The sequence below is a fragment of the Glandiceps talaboti genome, chromosome 3, assembly GCF_964340395.1.
Source record: "Glandiceps talaboti chromosome 3, keGlaTala1.1, whole genome shotgun sequence".
NCBI lineage: Eukaryota > Metazoa > Hemichordata > Enteropneusta > Spengelidae > Glandiceps > Glandiceps talaboti.
Window position 1 is genome coordinate 27,286,027 of NC_135551.1, and position 23,783 is coordinate 27,309,809.

The 23,783-nt window shown below is 34.3% G+C and overlaps 1 protein-coding gene across 1 annotated transcript; it reads left to right on the top strand.

Annotated features, from left to right (window-relative positions):
• The first annotated feature begins 1,647 nt into the window (after positions 1-1,647).
• LOC144433323 (beta-taxilin-like) lies at positions 1,648-23,783 on the top strand. The gene is made up of 16 exons (XM_078121631.1): positions 1,648-1,710; positions 4,095-4,166; positions 9,298-9,549; positions 10,000-10,150; positions 10,540-10,643; positions 11,856-12,026; positions 12,630-12,695; positions 13,176-13,304; positions 13,581-13,700; positions 16,854-16,937; positions 17,821-17,895; positions 18,557-18,649; positions 19,151-19,246; positions 19,847-19,961; positions 20,830-21,275; positions 22,398-23,783. Exons 1-16 carry the CDS (start codon positions 1,648-1,650, stop codon positions 22,398-22,400), a joined length of 2,040 nt encoding a protein of 679 aa, XP_077977757.1. The 3' UTR covers positions 22,401-23,783.

Genomic DNA, 23,783 nt, shown 5'->3' on the forward strand with positions numbered 1-23,783 from the left:
TGTGTGTGTGTGTGTGTGTGTGTGTGTGTGTGTGTGTGTGTGTTTTATACAATATTATGGCCAAACTGCTTCTTCGTCAGTGTTACCAACACTGATAGTTATATTTCTTTGCTGAATTTCTTCAACTTCATGAAAGAAGGTAGAGATGATGAAATCATACATTCTGAAAGAGTGACATCATAAAAATATTGTTCTTTAATACCCATTACACATGGTGTAGCTTTGACTGAGTCGATTACCCAATGTACTCGTTAAGAATTACAATGCTGAAAAATGCTAAGTATAACAGAATAATACATGACTCTTTTAAGTTTCTTTGCCTGTAGGCATTCATGAGTTTCAAATTGGGTAAAATATTTCAGGCTATATAAGATGTACTAATTAAACAAAAATCTTTGGTGGTTGATATTCAACTTAAATTCTAAGTTATGTATATTTCGGAGTAAGGTGTTCCATGCTTCACATCATAGCTTAAATAGGATAATGAATGCTGGGTAATAGTACAAACCAACTGTCTTTTCATAGTAGCAAATTAAAGGTACTTATTATTTTGGCTGATTGCCAAAAGTGTGTTTTCATTAGTTTTATTGTGGGCTCAATGCTAAAATATTATCCACTGTGTGGATAGATTGTAAATGCTATACACATTGTGTATGTAAATATTATTCTGTAAATAAATGTGATTGAATTAGATTCTGAGATATAGATGTCATTGGTGTTTTGTTTATCATCTTTTTCATCCATGAATGGCCGCCAAAGAGGAGCTTAATATGGGAAACTGTTCTGTTCATCCATGTGTGTTTGTTCAGCCAATTCTTTGACATGCACAAGTGGAGTTGTGATGGTCAAATGGTTATTGTGTCCAGCATGGAATCTGCAGGTTGCAGGTTTGAACCTTGTCACTGTTGTTTGTGAATAGCTAAAGTCCTCGGGGGCAAGATTTGAACCATGACTGCCCCATACAGTCAACCCAGCTGTATAATTGGGGGTCTGGTAGGATAGAGGCTGCAACGACCAGGTCCAAGGGTGATTTACTATAACGGTCATTTGAACATTACTTAGTATACTAAGTAGAGGAATTATCAAATTTGGACTTACAGCAGCTATATTTATCATGAAGACTGCACTGCACTCTGATGTGATGATGGTGTTGTGTTGTGCTGTATGAGATATAATATGGTATATATGATCATTCTGATACGATACGATGTGATATATTTATTGTCGTGTGATAATACAGTTAACCTATGAGGCTTATTTGATGGCAAAAAGACCACTATCAAGGATCAAAAACTTAGAACAACCAATCAGAACCTTGATTGCATGCACACATACTTTGGGTTCTACTCATAAGAAAACTTTTAAAATCACAAATTTGATGTCACTGTATACTGCCACAGATGTCCAACGTCTATCATAACACCCAATATTGACACCTCAGTCATCTAAAACTCGCCTGAATTACTTAAGGAAAATTTGTCCTTTGTGTATTGGCCTCAAATAATAATCACAATTACTCCTTGTAACTTTAGTCTCAGACTTCATCCTATTTCTCCTTCGAGGAGAGGAAACCCCTATTTCTGAAAACGAAAGAAATTCCTGTTTGCGTGAGTCATCGAGGGCGCTCTACCATTCTGACGTCATAACATGGCCGATAAGCTTGAAGTCAGCAAAGATCAGGAAGTTGCGTACATGGAAACTGACCCCAAGGTAGATATTTCTTTACGATTCTTTCCCTTTGTCGCTATTTATATATGTTATAACATTAGTGTGATTCCAAATATTTTGATTAAGTGTTGACGTGTCTATTTATGGTGGAATCGAGTTGGTAATTTAAAAAAGTCCATTGATGAATGCAAATTGTCCAAAAATGGCGGTACTTTTGGAGCATGTTTTGCCCTTAATAGGAGAGTGATCAGATTACCAGTTATTTGATCGGCATTAAAACATTTTCTTCGTAAAATATAGTAAGCCCGAAATAAACTAACGGCGATGAGTGATCAGTGAAAGTACACAAGACTTTGATACTAAAGTGTGTATGTGCGTGTTGGTAAACGACTAACGAAATCTCGAACTAAATTGTTTGCTACTTCAAATATTCCCTTCCCTTTTTTAGAAGTCGCCAATTCTTCAATGCAAGCCAAAAGTATGGTGGATTTTGTACCAGACTGCTTGTATGATTGAATTCACTGCGATATTTAGGACCGTTGCTACGTCGTGGTTTAGTGTTGTGATTTGTAAAGATCAAATGTATGGTAGTGTGGTCACCAGTTGATCAAGTTTAACAGTGCGTCAAATATTTGTAATTCTTGGCCATGCATGCTACCCCTGCCACTCGTTATCGTTGCTATGGTGCACAAAATTTCACATATGAGAACAACAATAAAATGTAATCTAATGCACATACACAATTTTCAACCCGGTAACCTTCCAAAATTTAAGAGTACAGTTAAGTTATGTATGGAAATATTCACCATGTGTTTAATTTCACTGAATGACCTTGTAGTGTAAATATAGATTAATCAGTGTTGATATTATAACAAATCAAACTGTATATCAATATTAAATTTCTCATTCATGAAATTATATTGATAAATTTATGCTCACAAAAGTATTAAATTATACATGTAACTGGCACTGGAATGTATGCCACTAATTTATCATATAGTTTACATTTCCACTGAGGACCAAAAGTCAGACATGGCTTTCCCAAGTACTAAATTTAGCAAACCAAGAATTTCTTCGAAGAAGTATGAAATTATATTTTCAGTTATGTCTTCTAGAGAACATGTTATTTGTAGACAAATCAATTATGTGTGGGCTTCAGTCAAGAAAAATTTCCCAATGAGACAAGTTTAGAAATAGTATCAATATTGGCACTTGGCCAATTGAAATTCTAGTGTCCTTAGTCTATGTAGTCAGAACTTGATAAGGTTCAAAGTTTAAATGTGAGTCCTTGTTTATGGCAACTATTCTTTTGACATTTACCCTGTACTGCTAAAATCCAAGTATTTAAAATTTTATAGTTTGCCACAGAGCATTCATATAAAGTGTAAAATAATATTTCAATTACTTATAACTGAACCAAATAACATTAAAGGTCCACTACAGAATAGGAATAATATTGAGATGTGAAATAAAGTTGTTGGCAGAACTAAAGAAAAACTTGGTATAGAACAAATGAATGGTCCTGTGTCAGGGCTCAAAATTAATAGTAGTATGCCAACAGACTACCAATTATTGTCATGGGGCTACCATATGTGCAGCTGGTAGCCCACTCAGGCTACCACTGATTATGTGATGAAGATGGAAGATTTATGGACATGAAAGTATTTTAATAACACACATATTTCCAATAGAGGAAATCTGTTTTCAGTTCAGGAATATGGGACTACAGGTCACAATCCTTGGGCTACCAATTTCTGAAATTGGTAGCCCACTAGGACTAACAAAGAAAAAAGTTAATTTTTAGCCCTGCATGTAATAAAATAACACTAGTGACCCTAGGCTTGAAACATAGCTCTTTAACAAAACAAACCATGGTCTGTAAATTACAATGGTACTTGACTGAATATTACTTTAAATTATGTATGGTACATTGGTAGTAGAGGAAGTAATGAAGTAATACATCCTAACAGGAAAACATACTGTGTGCATGTATTTGATTATAGAAATGAAGCCCTACAAGACAAGTGTATATATCGTGTGAGTTCTCTACATGTACATGTACCTTGCCCATGCTAAGGTGCATGGACATGTTAAAACATTTTTGCTGCCTTGATATGAATATTGTGGAGCTCTGTGATATAGTGTTCAAATCAATGAGTACTTGGACACTTCATACTTTCATTATCCAATTCTTGTTATCAAATCCCAATATTGGAGGCAGAGACAACACACACACACACACACACACACACACACACACACACACACACACACAGCTTTACTTACATCATTTATTAAACAATATTGATATGTTGTATCTGTAGCCACAAGGTGGACCCTTAGCTAAAAAAAATTGTAATTAAAGTATATGAAGAGTCTTGATCATGGTACATTGTAAAATTTCACCCTTGAATGATTTATTACAGATGTCTGTTGAAAGCAGTGATACTGTTACTATGAATATTGAAAGCAGTGAAAATAAAGACTCGGTTCCAAAGGTATGTTTCATACTGATAACTTTTGTTGAAGTTCTTTGTCAAAGTGAATGTCTGGTCCAACTGTTCGTCCAGTCTCAGGTGAACTGTAGTAGGCTTAATTCACCTCAGGTGCAATATTTGGCAAAGACACTTACTTTGATAAAATCTGTCTTTAAATTTTATGTCAGTGACTACTTTATTGATAAAATATAGTACACTTTCACTTAATAAGTAAAGTCACTTTATTTAGATAATGTTAAAATGATAGTCAAACAAGGTTATTTGTATATTGGTCAGACTGAGTATGTTCGAAGATAACACTTGGCCTGACTTTTATGCATACTTGTGCATATAGTACAATTTAGAGGTAGTTTTGTTTTTGATTTGTTCAACAAAATAGAGTATTTGGCAACACATTTCAGTTTATTGTATGGCAGTATACTAGTCTATAACCATTCCTGTAGCTGTGTGTGTGTGTGTGTGTCTGTGTGTCTGTGTGTGTCTGTGTCTGTGTCTGTGTGTGTCTGTGTCTGTGTCTGCGTGTGCACATGTTTGTGTCTGTGTATGTGTCTGTTTATGCGCATATACAAGCATATGAAGAAATATCAAACTTTTATTACCAAACAGCTAAGCTTATAAATCTTATGTATAGTCTGTAATTTGGTTAAAGCAATGTGAGTTGTATTTTCCCATCTTTCATTGTCAATGTCATGACCAGTTTTACGAGTTATGGACCAAAAGCAGTGTCTGTTGGTTTCAAATGGCTATTCATATGAACTACTACAGAATCACATCTGTATCTGTTAATTCGTTCCTCCAGTGGGTTTCAGATGCAGTTGTTGATTCAAAGGAAATATCAGAAAGTTATGTCGACATGGAAAAACAATTGGTAAACTATGTGATTTCATTGCATTGATTCTATGCATGTTTTGAGAATGTTCTGTGAATACTTGTAGCATGATTGGTTGATGCATCCAAATCACATTTTGTCTAGCCTATCTCATTGCTAGTCTAGTTCCTGACGGGCCGTATTCCGTACTACATTAACTTCACACTTATACAGTCTAGTCAAGCCCATGACTCACACACAGAATTCTGTGCTACCCTCTACAGCGTTCATATAAACATGATGACGTCGCATTCTCACACTTGATTTTAGTTTAAACAGACTGGAGGTGGAGTCCTGGTTGGACATCATTGTACATAGGCAAAACAGCTGTATGAAATGAATATTAATAAGCGATGACGACAGCCCGTCAATTTGTGATGGATTACTACTGACATGCGCCGTTCATGCTTCACTGACCATGGGGGTTCAACCACAATTAACACCTTGACTCACAGGCTTGACTAGACAGTATAAGTGTGAAGTTAACATAGTACGGAATACGGTCTATCAGGAACTAGACTATCACATTGCTCATGTAGACTTTAGGTAGATTGGCAGGGAAAAAAACGGAGAGCTTGTTACATCAACAATTGTTACGTCAGTCCTTGACATCTGAGGAATGAGGCTATAAGTCTCCTAAAACTCATGTATTTTCCATACAATACAGTTGATGGTTATTTTGAAGTGCTACAGAACCACATAATTTCCTTCTAAAGGCTAATGTCAAATAAGGATTAAAACGAAGATGAAAAACTGTTAACTGCCAGAGTGATAGAAAAAGTTGGTCCTAATCAGAATAATGATCCCATATAATCATTATTGCACCACTGATAAGATAGTAGTAATCCAAGAGTATGGAATTCAAACATTGGGGTTTAAACCTCCAAGATTCAGTCCCAGGTTCTCCCATTAGTACTATCATGGAAGTGGGTTATACTTCCACAGTACTGTCTTATCAGTGGAGCCCTAAGGATTAGGTACAAGCATTCTTTTGTGTGGGACCAACGTTTAATAATGCTCTATTTTTCTCATCTATCAGAGAATGATGTTGCATGAGTCTGGAAACTGGTGTGTTGTATTTTAATCAGTTTGAGTGAAAACTACACTCCTGCATCCTGACCAGTGAATGAAAGTTAGATTAGAAACTAGTCTTACATTTTGACCAACGACTGAAAGTTATTTTTATGATAACATATTATACGCATATTTGGTGTTTATTGTTATCAGCCAGTTGATACCAATACTGTAACAACACTTGAAGAACCCATTGAGATGTCAGAACTATTGATTGACCTTGGCCAACAAATGGTGATTAGATATGATCTCAATTTTTAGCATGTTTTCATGGGATCATGATAAAATAGGATGGGATGAGGGGAGATGATGTATAGTGGGATAGAGTTGGATTATGGGTTGGGATTAGATCGGATTGGCTTGGGAAAGGGAAGATAAAGGTAAAAAATTTGCATGTTGTGCTGTGTGCCACGTGTGATTTTTTCCAGCCATTTTTTGGCAATTTTGTGTCTTGATGGATATTATGTTTCTTTCAGTTATTTTTAAATATATAAGTACAATGTTCTTTCTTTACATATTATATATTATTTAGAAAACCCTGCATGTAGTGTTTGAGTAGTCTTACTGACTCTGGAGATGAATGAATTGGTTGATTGATTGATTGTAAAAATGCAATTTGGCATTATAATACTACTAGTACTACTATTTGTGTTGGGTATTTTTCTGTTCAGCACTTTCTGTAAGCTTTTCTTATGGATTATGGGTGATAAAATGACTAACAGATTACAATAACTAATTAGAAACAGGCAAATAATAGTCTACTCTCAGAATATTCTTTGAATCTAAAAGTTACCAGCATTTTGGCTGATATTGCTGTGTGTGACTAAATGAGGATCCACTACATTTGTAGTCTAGTTCCTGATGACTGTGTTCAGATTTACACTACTATTTATTGTGTGAAGATAATGTAGTGTAAATGGGAACATGGTCGTCAGAAACTAGACTACTACGTTTGTGTCTTGCTACTTTTTGGGTTTCAGATTTTGTAGTATATAGTTGTTTTGGAATTCACATACAGCCTGGCAATGTATTGTGTTAGCATGGAGTTGAAGACATTTTCATTCAATACACATCTATCACAACCTGTCATTTTTCATTCTATAGTCATTCATTGTACACTTCTTCTCCTCCTACTAGCCTGAAACTAATACTATTTCTGAAATGAAGTTCGATATTTCACCTGCAAAGGTAGGAATATCTGTGTGACTAGCAACAAGTGACAGTGTCCACTTCATGGTTGTCAATTGTACTTCAATTGTACTTTTACTAAAGTTTCATTGTCAGAGTGGTGATAAATCACTAGCTTTGTTTACACAAACAAAGGCATCCTATACCCTCTTGTGTTCCCAGCCATCTACCCCAGGTAGGATAGGTATGTGTATACCCATAAAACATTGAGTCACACATTTTCACCTGCCAAAAAAGTTCAGTGCATGGCTTGTCATAGCCTCTTTACTGCACTGTTGTGTCATAGCAGTAGCTGTTATCATACATCTTAGGCTGCCTCAAAGCCAACACAACCGTAAACAAGTTGGTAATAATATTTGAAAATGTGTGCCCCAATAATATTATTACAACCATGACATCATTTCTTCTGAAACCAAATAATGTCCTGAATATAAATACAACAGACAATTGAAATTTAAAAAAAACACTAAAAAAATGCAAATTTTTATAGCAGATTTTGGTGACTTGAGTTGAACTTGGAGGAGCTCTGACTAAGATAACAAGTTAGCTTAATAGTCTAGTAATAATATAACTGTAAAGTACTTTACCACACAGTACTCACACAACTTGAGAATTAGTACCCCTGGTGTAGACCATTAACTGCACATTAGTGTTTTTCTCCTTACACAATCCATTACAACCTCTGGAAGTGCATAGCATAGTAGGTGCTATCCTATCAGGTCCCCTTTTTAGAGCTGGGTCTGGGGTTGACTGGGACACATTGTAAATTTATGTTTTCAGGATATATGTCAGTAGTGGTACTCTGGTGTTTTAGTGGTAATTTTTAGACGTTATGTCAGTGGTGGTACTCTGGTGTTTTTTAGTGGTAATTTTAGACATGTCAGTGGTGGTACTCTGGTGTTTTTAGTGGTATTTTTAGACATGTCAGTAGTGGTACTCTGGTGTTTTTAGTGGTATTTTTAGACGTTATGTCAGTGGTGGTACTTTGGTGTTTTTTAGTGGTATTTTTAGAGGTTATTACATATGCTTTGGCAGGGCTCAACATTAACAGTAGTCCTGTGGAGTCCTGTGTCCACAGACTACCAATTCTTGTCATTGGGCTACCATAATTTGCAGCTGGTAGCCCACTCAGGCTACCACTGATTACGCAATGATTAAAGGATAAAAGATTTATGGACTTGAAATTATTTCAATATTAACACACATATTTCCAAGAGAGGAACTCTGTTTTCAGTCCAGAAATATAGGACTATTGGTCTCCATCTTTGGACTACCAATTTCTGAATTGGTAGCCCACCGGAACTACCAAAGAAAAAAGTTAATTTTGAGCCCTGCTTGGAGAGATTTTAAGCACTTAATTTAAACACCTTTCTTCCATGGATATTTGAGGTATCCCTGTACATTACATAGCATAAAAAACGACGAAAAAACTACTAGCAGACAGAATATACTAAAAAACTGACCCGGCTACTACATGTCCTAAAATAATGTCAAAATCACCTATGAATGTCAAATAAACTTAGCGATTTCTATGAAGCTTTATTCACAAATTATTAAACCATGATATATTTATACTAGTTCCCTCAGAGAGTTGAAAGTAAATGTTGATGTATATGTTCTGTTTCATTCGGTCTGTCTTGACTAGGTTTTCCATAAACTGTTCTATAACCCCATGACATTTATAACCATGCTATTAATTAACTACTACTGTAATACAGTAATAGCTCACACAGTGTGAAGTCACCTGCAAGTGACTTCATTATGGTCCAAGGTAGAAATATTTATTTCCATGAGTAATGTATTCACTATGGTGAAAGACATTTTTCATTATAGGTCTAAATGAAAATGAACCCCTTGTATTTTACTCTTTTGTATAAGTAGATGTATGGTGATTGATGTTGACCAGAATGCATGTTTCCTTATAGTGTCATATGATCATTTTACACTATGTATAAATAAATAAATACTCTCGTCTGTGTGTGTCACCTTTTTCCTTCTTAGGAAGATATTGGAGAACAAGAGATTGTACGAGATAATGTACCAGTACAAGATGATGTCGTTGGACAAGACGATGTTCCTGTACAAGACGATGTTGTCGGACAAGACGATGTCGCCGTAGAAGGTGAAGTCACTGTGCAAGATGAAGTCACTGTACAAGAGACAGAGGAAGTATCTGAAGACAGCAAAACAAGTGAAGAATTTTCATCTGTTGATGTAGAGACCAGTGAACCAGAAAAAGAAACTACTGGCCAAGTAGGTATTCTTGTGTCTTCATCACTGTAACACAAAGTGAAGGAAACAGTTATAGAGTTATATTAACTGTGTATGGTTTAATAGTTTGTGAATAAAGCTTCATAGAAATCGCTAAGTTTATTTGACATTCATAGGTGATTTTGACATTATTTTAGGACAGTAAAATATAGATACTTTGGATCACTAAGTTAGAATGAATGTAACATTTTGATCTGCTTACTACTGACCTTGATAGCAGCATTAGTGACTCTTTCTGAAACTGGCTGAATGATATATCTGTATATTGATAGTAGTTGATACCCTTGGTCCCAGTTCATGATGGCTCTTTTCTGTCTGATGTAAATGTAGATGTCTTCCAAGAGAGATATCCCATCTTCTAATTTTGTAATTTTGTTGTTGATGTTTGTTTTCCATATACTAATATTCTTGGTAAAAATTCTGTGATGTCAGGATACAAAGGATGATGGTGCTATGAGTGAGGAAGACAAAGTACCTGAACAGGTTACCAAGACAACTAGTCAGCCCCAACCAGCATCTAATGGTATTAACACAAGTGTCCCTCCAGAAATGGATAACCAACCAAAATCCAAGAAAAAGAAAAGTATGCCATATTTGTTTGTAGTTTAATTTATTTTATTTCTTCAAAATGTTATTGTAAGTAGGAATTATGCTACTGTTAGTACAAAGTTGGAGTGTGTACGCATTCATTTCTATGTTATAACATATTTGCACTTTGAGTTGTTGAATAGCAGCATAAGGTCTTAGTGCTTATTGTTACGTGCAAGATGGTGCTATGTAAACATACATTTGTCTGTGAATGTTCTCAATCATACAGGTATGAAGTTATTAATATGCAGTTATTATAATCAATCCTACTGGACTTACTGTTGTTTTGCTCTAGTTTCATTTCCTAATATGTCCATCTAGTAATATGGAGATTATGATTATAAAAACAAGTTGTTTTTTTTAACACATTTATTTTGACAACAGGTAAAGAATTAGACCATATTAGTCGGACTATGATGCAAGCATTGAATGGTCTTGAAACGCCAGAGGAGAAGATAGCTGCTCTGTGTAAAAAATATGCCGATTTGGTAAGTGTTAGAAAGATTATCTTTGTACCAAAAAAAAAATAATCATACAATTTCACCACATTAAGAATCCAATGGTGGTTTGATGCAATGTTATCAACAAATACTGATGATTGTAATAATTAGTTCTTGTCTCATGACCATGGGATGTAATCACTTACAAGTAAGTAATGTTTCACCTGTTTAGGTTGACAGACTTTGTCAAACTCTCCATTTGCTGGCTTTACCACTAAGCAGTAATGTGTTATGTTTTGCATACATACTATTACACTGTCAGAAAAGGCTATAGCAGTCATCCATTCCCCATGTGACAGTAATGTCCCAATCACTAGTCTGGATGTTAATGTGGTATTGAATCTTCTCTTAAGATTCAATGAAGGATAGCACTAGACTATCAGGGGAAATACCAGATATCTAGTTATTATTACATATGTACCAGAGATTACTTGCACTGGTGCTCGCGCATTCTATAGTTATTTTCAATGCAATGCAATACTAAAAACATTATTGCATACCTGCATGCAAATGATATGTAAATGAGGATGTGAGAGTTCGCTACACACAAAATCATGTGATTGTGCTGTATGATTTTTATGGAATTTGCTGTTTCTGATAAACATATGTAATAATAACAGAACCCCATGCCATGTGAGTTCCAGTGTGTATTTGCACTCGTGCTTGCAGTGTATTAAGCAGCACTTTCACTCGCTGTGCTTGTGAAAGTACGGGCGCAGAGAACACTGCAAGCATTCGTGTACATACCCAGAGTATGCCACACTTGCACTCACGCGTCATGGGGTGCTGTCATAGTATAAGGGATGGATGGCCTGTCTTAGCTCTAAGATTGTTAAGCTAATTGTTTTTAAGACATATGAATAGGTAATAGTTGTTATTAACTAGAAATGATAGATGAACTAGATGAATAGAATATAAACTAGATGAAGATGAATGAAGAGTAGTATAAACAGTACTGTAGTAAACTGTTTTTTTACCAAAACATTATCAATACCTTGATAATACTGTACTACACTCCTATTTGTATATGTCAAAACATAGACCCTCCACCAAGGATGGTCTATGGTTAAAGTATCCCAGTAAGCAACTTCCTGTCACTGATATATGGTAGCGTCATCCAATCTGTGTCTAAACCATATTTTGTCTGAAATGGCAAACAGTAGTTTCAGTTTATCTAAACAAATAACTTATTCCCTATAGACTGCTGAACATCGCTTGTTGGCCAATAAGTTCAAAGTTCAACAAAAACAGTACTTGCAGCTACAAAGAGAGAAGGATCACCTACAAAGTGAACACAGTAAGGCTATACTGGCTAAAAGTAAACTGGAGAGTTTATGTCGGGAGTTGCAGAGACATAACAAAGTTGTTAAGGTAAGTAGCTACCTACCAGTTGTATGAATCATTGCATTTACATGTTTAATCTCTGTCTGGGATATTGTCTGCCACATTGATATCTTACTCAATGTATTCTGTACAATTAGTAATAGAGATATAAATAAAAAAGTATACCAGTAAGATCTAACAATCATGCCTCGATTCTGAGTAAGGTTGAAAATAGCTGTGGTATAGAGGAATATTTGAATCATAGATCATATCCTCAAATACTGACCAGCTGCAATAGGATTCACAGTTTTTGCACGGATTTTATTATCAGAATTTTAGATAGATCCTTTCTGTGGAACAACCCCCCACCCCCCCCACCCCCCACTCACCCGTACAATCATTCCTCAGATGTTATCCCATTGTAAAAGTAATCAGAGACAAAATTTACCACAATTTTATTTGTCATGTGATTTGTTTGAGTCTAAAAATCCCAGTCATTCTCATCCTCCCCCCTATAACATTATCTTTCATGTATCACATTGTTGAAATAAATAATCAGAAACAAAACTCATGTTGTTGTTGTTGTTGTTGTTGTTGTTGTTGTTGTTTTTGTTTTTGTTGTTGATTACTTTCATTTTATGTGCTTGACAGGATGACAGCATACAAAGAGCAAAAGATGAAGAAGAGAAGAGAAAAGAACTCTGTGCAAAGTTTCAGGTATGTCAACAAAGTCAGTCCACAAATATTGTTGTATATGTCAACACTAGCCATACCAGTTACACTACTGAGAGACACAGTGTTGTCATTAGATATAAGGCTAATACACTCTTAAAAGTACTTGTGTTTCTAACCATTCCTTAAAAGTTGTGGAAACACTTGATTTACACATTGAAACTTGCAGAGATAAAATCTATGAAATGATCCACATTTGTTCTTTAAATTCCCATTGTTTGACAAATAATCTTTCCAGTTTTAATGACAGTCTGTTGGTGGCATGTACTACATACTCTGTTAAAATTATATTAGCTGATCCTGGAAAATGATGCAAACAACTACTAGAAACTCCTGTAGGTTTAATTAAATGATACACTATACAAGAACTCTACAAACAGCTGTGTTATAAATAGTATTCAAAGTAAATTGATGTAAATTTGTATCAACGGTTCATTAAATTTACATTCTTCATTTTTTTTGCAGCAAACCATCAATGACATTAGTACTCAAATGCAGGATAACCACACCAAGAATATCAAGTTAAAAGAAGAAAATTTAGAATTAGCATCCAAACTTAAAGGTTTGGTAGAACAGTATGAACGGCGAGAAGAGGTAATTATTGATGATCACATTACTTTTCAGAAATAAGCTATACAAGTGTTTTCATGTAGTTTGATCTCCTCTGTGAGTGTGTGTGTGTGTGTGTGTGTGTGTGTGTGTGTGGACACTAACTCCTTAAAAAACACACTACAATAACACTAAAGTGTTTTTGCGAAATGATGAAGTCATGCTCAGAAAGTGTTTTGTTTTTTATATAAATTCATTTCATTTCTGTGCTATCAACTTCTAATACATTGGTAATATTTTATTTTGTTTTTTTTCTTGTAGCACATAGAAAAGACCTTCAAGCATAAAGAAATTGAGCTTCAACTTTCTGAAGCTAAACTACAGGAAGCCAAAATGAACATAGCTCAAGAACGAGAAATAAGTTTAAAAGAAAAAACCATTGTAAGTATATATCAAGATGTTGAACATGTAAAACTTGGATGATCTTATCTAGGCAAAATGGAAAATAAGGAAAGCAGAATTTCATTTCAAAGCATGATCTGCTTTCTTGGTTTCCATGGAAATTGTTGAGTCACCTTTTTGCAGTGTCTTTTTACCAAAAAATGTTTGTGAGTATTGATCTCGATATTTTACAAATTAAAAAAAAACATATTTGAAGAAAAAAAATTAAATAGAAAATATCTGACAGATTTTGATTTAAAAGTTATGTGGCCTGTTTTTTCCATCCACATTGGAAACAACGTGTTACTCAGGTTTTCAAAGTTACAGTATTTGCAAAATTGCTGTCGGTAAAATGTTCATGCTTGCAAAACAAATCTTGTATCAAATATTGAAAGGTAGATGATCATACAAATAAGGAGTGTGTAAGCTGGTGTTATGTGAGTATACTGCATGTAATGGTGGCTAAAAGTGTTGGCATGTCACATGTAACATTCTCCATGCAGATATAGTACCATATCTACTTCCTTGAGAATTTCATAAAAGTTACCGATATACTGCTTCTGATTGGTCACACAATCCTTGACATAATTTGCATAAAAATTATATTGCTCCTGATTGGTCACACATGCCTTGACATGATTTGCACATAAGTTATATTGCTCCTGATTGGTCATCAAACTTGTGTGATATTAATAACAAAGACTTCTGTTTATAAAACGTTGTGCATATTACTTTCATCTCAGATTTTTGACAATTTATTTGCATAATATGTATGAAATTGATGATAATTTACATTTAGCAAGTTTTAGAACAGATGGAGTAAATATTTGATCATATTCTACATGGAGAATGAACATGTCCACCACAAGCATATGAATGTGGTAATGATGGCAAATTAACATTTTCAAAACTATTACAATATATGTTTATATTTAAGCCTAAGTGGACTGGTAGTCATTGGTTAAGCATTAGGTCTATCCATAGACCCTCCACCTGGGTGGAGGGTCTATGGTCTATTTCAGTGTGATTAAACTCTGAACAAGGTGGGCGCTTGATTTTGTTGAACGTGTACAGTATTTCATATCTTTTGTTTCTTTCACTTGTGTCCTCTTTTATCCTCTTTTGTGTGTGTGTGGGGGGGGGGGGGGTTACAAATACTCAACAGTTACTGGATATATGTATATACAAACTAGTAGGATACTAAGAATTGCACAAAAGATGTGAAATACAACTTATTATGAATCAAGGTCTCTGATGAATCAGATTTTAATCAGATTGGGTATTCTGACTATCCTGATAATAGACCCCCTCCCCCTCTCCCTCCCTCCCCCTCTCCCTCTCCCCATTGCAGCAGTCTGGTGTTACTCAACATCAAGCTAGAGAATGGCAATTAATCAATATTGTATCTAACTCATGGCAATCTAGTTATGATGGCTACCTGGTAATGCAATGGTCATATTGGTCATCTCATTCAATTTTGCCTGTACCGGCTTATAGCCCAAAAACATTGCATAACAAGTCATCCATGATCCTGGCTACAAAATCAAGTCACTTGGTGAAGCATACAGTCATGTGACTAACTAATATGAAATCTGAACTTGCCTTCATATGATAGTATTGGTTAACACAACATGTCATCTGTGATACCATTAGGTGTCTTTATGTACTGTGTTGTGTTGTCCAGATTGTTGTTATGTATTGGGACTGTCAGATTGTAGCATAAGCTCAGAAAACAAAATAATTTTGAATGAGTAGCGTTCATTTCAATCAGAGTTCTTCATTATGAACTTCATTTTTATTGCCAGTTTTATTTTTGCAACAATTTGTAATGATACTCTAAATCATAAAAATATGATATTCACATTAGCATTGTCTATTTGTGTCATGACCATTGAATAATAAAAGACTTAAATAAAAGTACGCAAAACTGAACTGAAATTAAACAACAGAAAGTATAAAGTACACTATCAAAAAAATTGGTCAGGTCTGCTATTAAAATCTGTCATAACAAATTGATTTTCTTTTGGTGATACAAATCAAATACATTGTGATGTCAATTATAAATTAATATGGTACTTATAAATTTCTGTTGTGTTGCTTTTGATTTAAAAAAAATATGTTTTGTTGTCTGAATTTATGCAACAATGTGAGAGTCCCCAGCAATACAGAATGTATACAGAGGCAGGTAATGATTTCTATAACATGTCAATACTTCTCACTTTTACTTACAACATGGCTACAACAGTTTCAGTTTTTGGCATGTGGAAATGTGCATGGCTTGACGGCCAAACTGAACCATATACTGTATCATCAGCAACATTAATGCTTGTCCATACATTTTAATTTTTTACTTGAAATGTAGTATTCGCAGTTTTACCAGCTATCTTATTTTTTTTAAAACATAATCACGTTGATTTTTTTTTGCTTGACATTTTTTTTGCAAGTTTATCTGATGTTTCTTTTAAAAATATAATCACAATAGATAATTTTTTTCACTTATGAGATATTCAGTATATATTTATTTAAACTAATCAATCTTATAACATCAGGAAATAAGCAGACACAGACTTTCCTAATGAAAATTGCAATTTTTGGAAAAGAAATACTTAGAAATGTTAGCATATTTATAAAATCTGTACTACTTTGTTTCAATTCATGCAAGAAAGAAGATATCACACAGGTTCATCAAATACTGGTATTAATTTGGTTCCCTGTAACATATTACCATTAATATGCTCGAAAACTTTTGTGAAATTTTCATATGCTGTAGAATATCAAAAACAACATGGGTGTTCATAGTTATAAAACATGGTTTATGCCATCTCACATACTAAGCAATCCCAATATACAGAATCAAGCAAATACAAAGTTCACTAACTCTTGAAAGTTTCTTGATGAAAACTGAATAAACATTTAGCATCGTTTTTGCATTCATTTATGAGAATGTATGCATGTAGTGCTATATTAAATTCCTAATTCCTAACAAAATAAGCATCCATAATTTATGCTGTTAATCGGATCGTAATGCTTTTTAAAATCATGCTTGAATTTTCCATAAGCTTCAAAAGAGAAAATTGATAGCTAGATTCAGGCATGCCGTGACCTATGACCTGTGACCTCAATGTCATGACCTTTGGTGATGCTATCTTACAGTTGCAACTGTCTGAGGTCAAGTTACAAGAGTCTAACTTGAAATTTGCTCAAGAAACAGAAAAACATTTAAAAGATAAAGCTATTGTAAGTATATTACAAATAAAATATAAAAAATATGTCAGCAGGATTATTATTATTTCTATGAAATCGACAACGTTACGTGCCTCTGAAATTTATTTAATATTACTTTCCTTGCACAGTCATCTCAAAACCAGTATGATATAACATAATCTTTAGGATTTGTAGGAATTTTTTTTTTGTTAAATATTTTTTTTCAGTCCAGAAGATTTTTGTGTCTGATATTTTTGGAGCATATGTCAAATATTGATAATTTGAGATCATCGATAGAATAAGAGCAATACTGTAAAATAACATTGAGTTTACCTCCTATATCAACAATGGAGGTGAAAAATAATAAGATTTATCATCACTAAACTTTTTCAACGTTTCAGAATAATTTCACATGACTCGTGAATATTTCCATGCTGTTGGACTATGTTGTAATAAAGTGGGATGTATCTCTATCATGTTGGTAATATAAGAATGAATTGGTTTTTTTCTGTATTATAATAGGCCACTGAACTTTACATGTAAGAAACTCAGGATGTAATGAGTATTTGTGGACTCTGTTCATAGTTACAAATGAAAAATTCTACCCACAGCGTCAAAACATTCCTTCGAACCAAATAATAAATAAAACCCCTGGCAATGCTGGCAAGAAGTCAGGGAAAATTTGAGATTCGCTCCCAAAGAATTGTTGACTCTGTGAGTAGAAATTTTCCTTTGTAATGTTGGTAATAGTTGACAATCTAAAGCAGATTTTGAAGTACGATATGTATTCAAGGTAGTCACAGATAGTGGTGACCAGATTCTTCCCTATATTACAGCAGTGGTTTAGGATTTCTAGATATGTCCCTATAACGGTGAGTTGGGATTTCAAACTAAAAAGTCTTGGTTTATGTTTCAGCTACTTTCTGAAGTGGCAGATTACCAAAGGAAATGTGAACTGTTACAGGCTCAGGAAATACAACTCAAAAGTCAGGTTAGTAACAGAAATTATTACAAATTCAATATTAGGCCACACAATATTTGTTTAAAATTCCACAACTGTTTCAATAAACAAACTGTGATCAATGACAGCATGCACACACATGCATGCATGTACACACAAAGTAATATAAAGGTTTACAAAGTCTCCAGTGGGTTCAAGGTCAAATGACCCAAAATATTCAAAGTGTTCATGTAAACCTCTGAGACATGCCTGAACCAGTGTCAACTAAACTTGGCACAACTGTCAATATCGTAGTTCAATTATGCGCATCATTTTATTTCATGGCTATCTCAAAAATGACCAATGGCGGGTCATATTTGTTGTAAAAAATTTCAGAATAGTAATGAGTAAGTTGAAATGTTGGGGATTATGTGTTTGATGAAGACTTGTTGGTCATACAGTTTCTAAAATCACCAACATTTGGAGTACTGTATTGCATAAAGACTCTTTTTTTCTAAGCAAGAGATGTTTACATTTATATTAAAAAACTAAAATTATTTATTTTGCCTGTTTATGGTATTATATTTTAGAGTGAAATTTATTGCTAACAATATCTGTATCGTGGCTATTTCTCACAGTGCTGGTAGCATTTTCAATTTCCTACTTTTCACACAAACTGTAATATATATATTTGAATATTGATATATTTTAGCTAGCAGTATACACAGAGAAGTTTGAAGAATTCCAAGGTACTCTGACTAAAAGTAATGAAGTATTCCAACAATTTAAACAAGAAATGGACAAGGTTAGTGTGTGTTTGGAGAATATATGGTTCATGGTTCCAAGAATCAATAACACAATAAAATATAGTTACTTTGGAATGGTAATTTAGAAATGAATGTGACGTTTTGATCCGTCTACTACGGACGTAATTACAAATAGGACATTACAATATAGTTACTTTGGAACGGTAAATTGGAAATGAATGTGACATTTTGATTCGTCTACTGCACACCGTGATTATGCATTGATTTAATTATTCAGCGTTAATGTTGTAGAAACTGATGGAATAATAACGGAAGTAATCTACATTAGAACGGGAGACCCACAGTTTGTGAAAGTAAAACTGATGCTTTCATCCATACCTATAAAAGTCCACATGTGTGGATGAAAGCTTCAGTTTTGCTTTCACTATCTATCTATTTTGTGTTTAAAAGTTTCAGTTTTTATGTTGAGATGACAAACACTATTAAAAAGTTAGATTCATAATTGCTGTTATTTTCTGTGATATCTATTACAACTACAGATGACAAAGAAAATTAAAAAGTTGCAAAAAGATAACCAGACTTGGAGAAGTCGATGGGAGACTTGTAACAAATCATTAATGGAATTGGCAGAAGAGGTAGGAGATGACAAGGTTTTCGTTAACAACTATCAAGTGGTTGTTTTTACTACACAAGACAACAAGTCAAAATTGACAGTCTTACTTTTGTTTACCTTTGTTATCAGTCCTAACACAATTTTAAAATTGCTTTATTAAAAATGTTATGTTTTGAACTAAAATTGACCCACTCTAGAATGTGTTGATGACGTCTAATATTGAGTAAAGTAAAAGCTAGTGACTGATCTTTTTCATTTATTGATTTGTGAAATTGATTTGATAAATTGATTGATTGATTGATTGATTAACTGATTGATTGATTGATTGATTGATTGATTGATTAACTGATTGAGTGATTGATTGATTTATTTACTGGACGATTGATTGATCTATTGATTTGGTTTATAATTGGTCTATTTAAAAATTAGTCAGTTTTAGTAGATTATATAATATACAAATATGGATGAAGTCATAATGTTGTACAAACACCATGTTTATTGGTATATAGAAATATGGATGAAGTCATAATGTTGTACAAACGCTATGTTTATTGGTATATAGAAGTCTACAAATGTAAAGAAGATGTACTTTACTGACAACAGTATGTCTATTTATCAACAGAAAACTACATTTGTTAAGGACATGCAAGCCCAAGATAACAAGATACAGAAATTAGAGAAATTATGCAGAGCTCTACAGGCTGAACGGAATGCCTTGGATAAGAAAACAAAAGAAGGTAGGCAACATCATATCTTAGCTTGATCTTTAAAGTGTTGCTATCTCCTATTCTGGTTGTTTTGAGTAAACATACATATATTTTACCATTCTCAATAACTCTGATTATAATGTAGATCTTTTGTGTAGTACTTTCCTACAAGTGTTCAACACACTGTTTAATTTTAGTTTTTATAAAGCACTTTCCCACTCTGTGTTCAAACTGCTTTACAGTTATTACCCATGAGACAGATCTATAGCGGCACAGCGGCCCCTTATACTTCCTCAACTCCCTAGGGAGCATACAATCCATTGCAGCCTTTATAAGCGCATAGGATTGAATTCTTCACATTGCAACCTCTATCCTACCAGGTCCCAATCATGATTACCACCCTGACCTAAACTATAACAACTCAATACTTCTTGTGAGTCCTCAGACACCATACACTCCTTCACATTACAACCTCTATCCTACCAGGTCCCAATCATGATTACCACCCTGACCTAGACTATAACAACTCAATACTTCTTGTGATTCCTCAGACACCATACAATCCTTCACATTGCAACCTCTATCCTACAAGGTCCCAATCATGATTACCACCCTGGCCTAGACTATAAGAACTCAATACTCCTGTGATTCTTCAGACACCATACAATCCTTCACATTGCAACCTCTATCCTACCAGGTCCCAATCATACAGCTGGATATGACATAGGAACAGCAGTGGTTTAAATCTTGTTCTAGGACATTGGCCATTCAGAAACAAATGTTTTAGTATATCATCTGATGAAAGATAACTTCTGAAATCATTGTTTTCTAATACCTCAAGAGATGTCAAAAGTGTAGGTATTAAATTGTAGTGTATCTGTGTTTTCTAATGCCTCAGGAGGTGGAAGTTGTTCCCCATCACCAGCACCGACACCTCCACCGTTAGACCTACCAGCATCAGAACCTGAGAAGTCTGATAGTGATGAAGTAGTAGAGAGTCTACAGGAAAACTTAAATTCTGATGACACTACTACAGTTGACAATAAACCACCAGACAGTCCATTATTAGTTGAAGATCCGGTAACAACTTCGTCAACTGCAGAGGGCGAAGATCCGGTAACAACTTCGTCAACTGCAGAGGGTGAAGATCTGATAGCAACTATGTCAACTGCAGAGAGCGAAGATCTGGTAACAACTACGTCAACTGCAGAGAGTGAAGATCTGGTAACAACTGCGTCAACTGCAGAGGGTGAAGATCCGGTAACAACTACATCAACTGCAAAGGGTGATACAGAAAATAACGAACCTTCATCAACTCCTCTTGAAAAGGAGGATGGTGAAAAGGTAGCAACGGGTGAATACCCTGATCCTTAAGTTCCTTTCTTAATTTTCACTTTTTTTGTCATATTTCAAACGTATTAGTACTATAATTGGCACTGTTTTCTTTGTGTGGCTTCAAGTGCATTTTTTGTCACAACTAGCCCTATTTCAGTTACACGGAGAGAGATTTGTTATTATGGGTAGTATCCAAACACAGTGTGAGACATGATACTACTTTGGAAACCAAGCTGTCGGTGTACTGAGATAAACACAAACTAAAATTATTGTTGTTGGATGTGGTAGATTACACAATTGGATGGTTACGGTATACCTCTGTTATATGGATATAATCATTGTGTAAGAAAGATAGTGTAAACACTGGAAGTCTCCAAAAATGTACACTTCAAGATTATGGAAGTCATCAAAAATGCAAGCATACTTTAAGTTAGTATTAAACCAATGTCCATTCAATACACAGTATAATTCAACATGTCACAACATTTTTAATGTCTATGTCGGTTACCTCAGAGCTCAGTTTCCGCAGTATTAAATACAATGCCCATAACAATGAATCTTTCTATTGATATACTTGTTACACACATATAGAAAATATGAAATATGTGATACTACATACAAAACACAAGCCGTACCAAGCTGAATTAGAATGTTCAACGTTCACTCTCTGTCTTTCATTGCTATGATAGTGGGTATTTATGTCATCACCATTGTTATACTTGAAGTACACACAGAACTGAATTGCCATTGTTAATCTGCAGATTATTTCCATATGTGTGTATCATATCAACAAATGCTTCAATTTCAATTAAAGAAAGTTGTTCCGGTTTTCACTTCTTGTCTCTCAGAATCATAAAACATTCATGATATCAAACTCAGATAAAATGTAAACAGTATTAATCTTTGTATTATCGGCTCAAATGTTGGTCATGTGATTAAGATCCCTAAAAATAAGCAGAATAAAAGTCAGTGAAATAATAATAAAAGTCAGAAAATGTGTTCAACTTTTTGAAATAATGACTTTTTGGCTCATGTAATGTGTTACATTGACAGTTGTGAAATTGTCCAATTTTTGACAATGCTTTTCAGTGTTACACATCTAAATTTTGCTGTTATTATCTTTTCTATCAGTGAAATGGTCTTTCATCAACCTAAAATGGGCAATTTTTATCTGAAAATGGCACAACTGAGGAAAATATGCACACATACTGTATACAGGCTGACAAATCTCTGTTTTGATGGATATACTAGTACCCAATACTAAAGTTTATCAAATGGCGCCCTCTGTGGTGTAAAAACTATCCCTTTCGTTTGAACCTGAGCGACAAGAAATTTACCAATTCCAATGACGTTCTTTTCATACTTTGAAAACCTCATCTCAACTTTTGATTAATTTCTAATGTTAATGATTTAACAATTGTGATAAGAAAACACTATAATTTTATGAAATGGTGTTTTTTGCCATATTTATCAATTTATTCCCTTGAAACACAAAAAATTAACAAATTATCCAGAAATGGATTGGACTTGTTTGAATGATCATCTGTGACAACATAAAGGGGCATTGGCTGAGTTTATATTGCTGCGGATACTGTTTTATGCAAATCAAAGTATACTTGCAGTATTCAACTTACTGAAGCAACATTACTGAAAAGCTGGGCATTTTCACCAAAGATTTATTTTTGCTAATTTCACTGGAAAACAAACACAAGAATAAGTAGTGACGAAAATGCCTTCATGTATATGAACACAATGTACCAGTCTGGTAATTAGTAAAAATCAGTCTTTGAGAACTAACTGAAACCTATACCGTAACATGGTTTACAGTGACTGGCTGTTGGCATAACTGGAGCCTTTTATTGAGACATAATACAAAATCAAGTGGATGGCATAATTTAATAAACATACCAGTATGCTATACCAGTATGCTAACATACTATGCTGTATCGTCGTAAACCACAGCCTCTTTTACGGCACCGTCCAAGACGTGCCTGCCACCAAAAGACAGTAGAAAGAAATAACATCTCTGGTTTGTGAGAATGACTTTGCGGCATACCATCAAAGATGCTGTTGGAGACATGTACACTTGAATAGTTTAATCAAAGTTTTATGTACAAAGTGTTTTCATTAGAATAAAAATGTTTATAAACTCATCTTGTGCCCTCTTAAATTGTCAGATTACTCCTAAATCTGTATTTAAAAAAATAAATAAAGATGAATTTTAAATGAAATAATCTATGAATAAAGACAGAGGAAGAATTGTGACTATAAAAAATGTGTAGACCAGTTTTGCTGTTGTCCTGAAACATCTGATATGGATTTATTTATCATTATTTCTTAATAGCGCCCTCTATGTCCAGAAAAGTCGAATTGGATGAAATAGAGCCTTGAGCATGTTGAGCGGACCTAGTCCAGGAGATAAACTAATAACTTTATTTCACCAATCAACTTTGTTTCTTTTACTACTGATTATGAATTGTCCAGATTAAGTCTGTTTCTTTCTTTGATATGTACAAG

What these genes read in the sequence shown, in the direction of transcription:
- LOC144433323 (XM_078121631.1), top strand. Translation starts at nt 1,648, where the DNA reads ATGGCCGATAAGCTTGAAGTCAGCAAAGATCAGGAAGTTGCGTACATG. An exon ending in AAAATCCAAGAAAAAGAAAA is followed by an intron (nt 10,151 to 10,539) that starts GTATGCCATATT and finishes TTTTGACAACAG; the next exon opens with GTAAAGAATTAGACCATATT. An exon ending in GTTTAAAAGAAAAAACCATT is followed by an intron (nt 13,701 to 16,853) that starts GTAAGTATATAT and finishes GCTATCTTACAG; the next exon opens with TTGCAACTGTCTGAGGTCAA.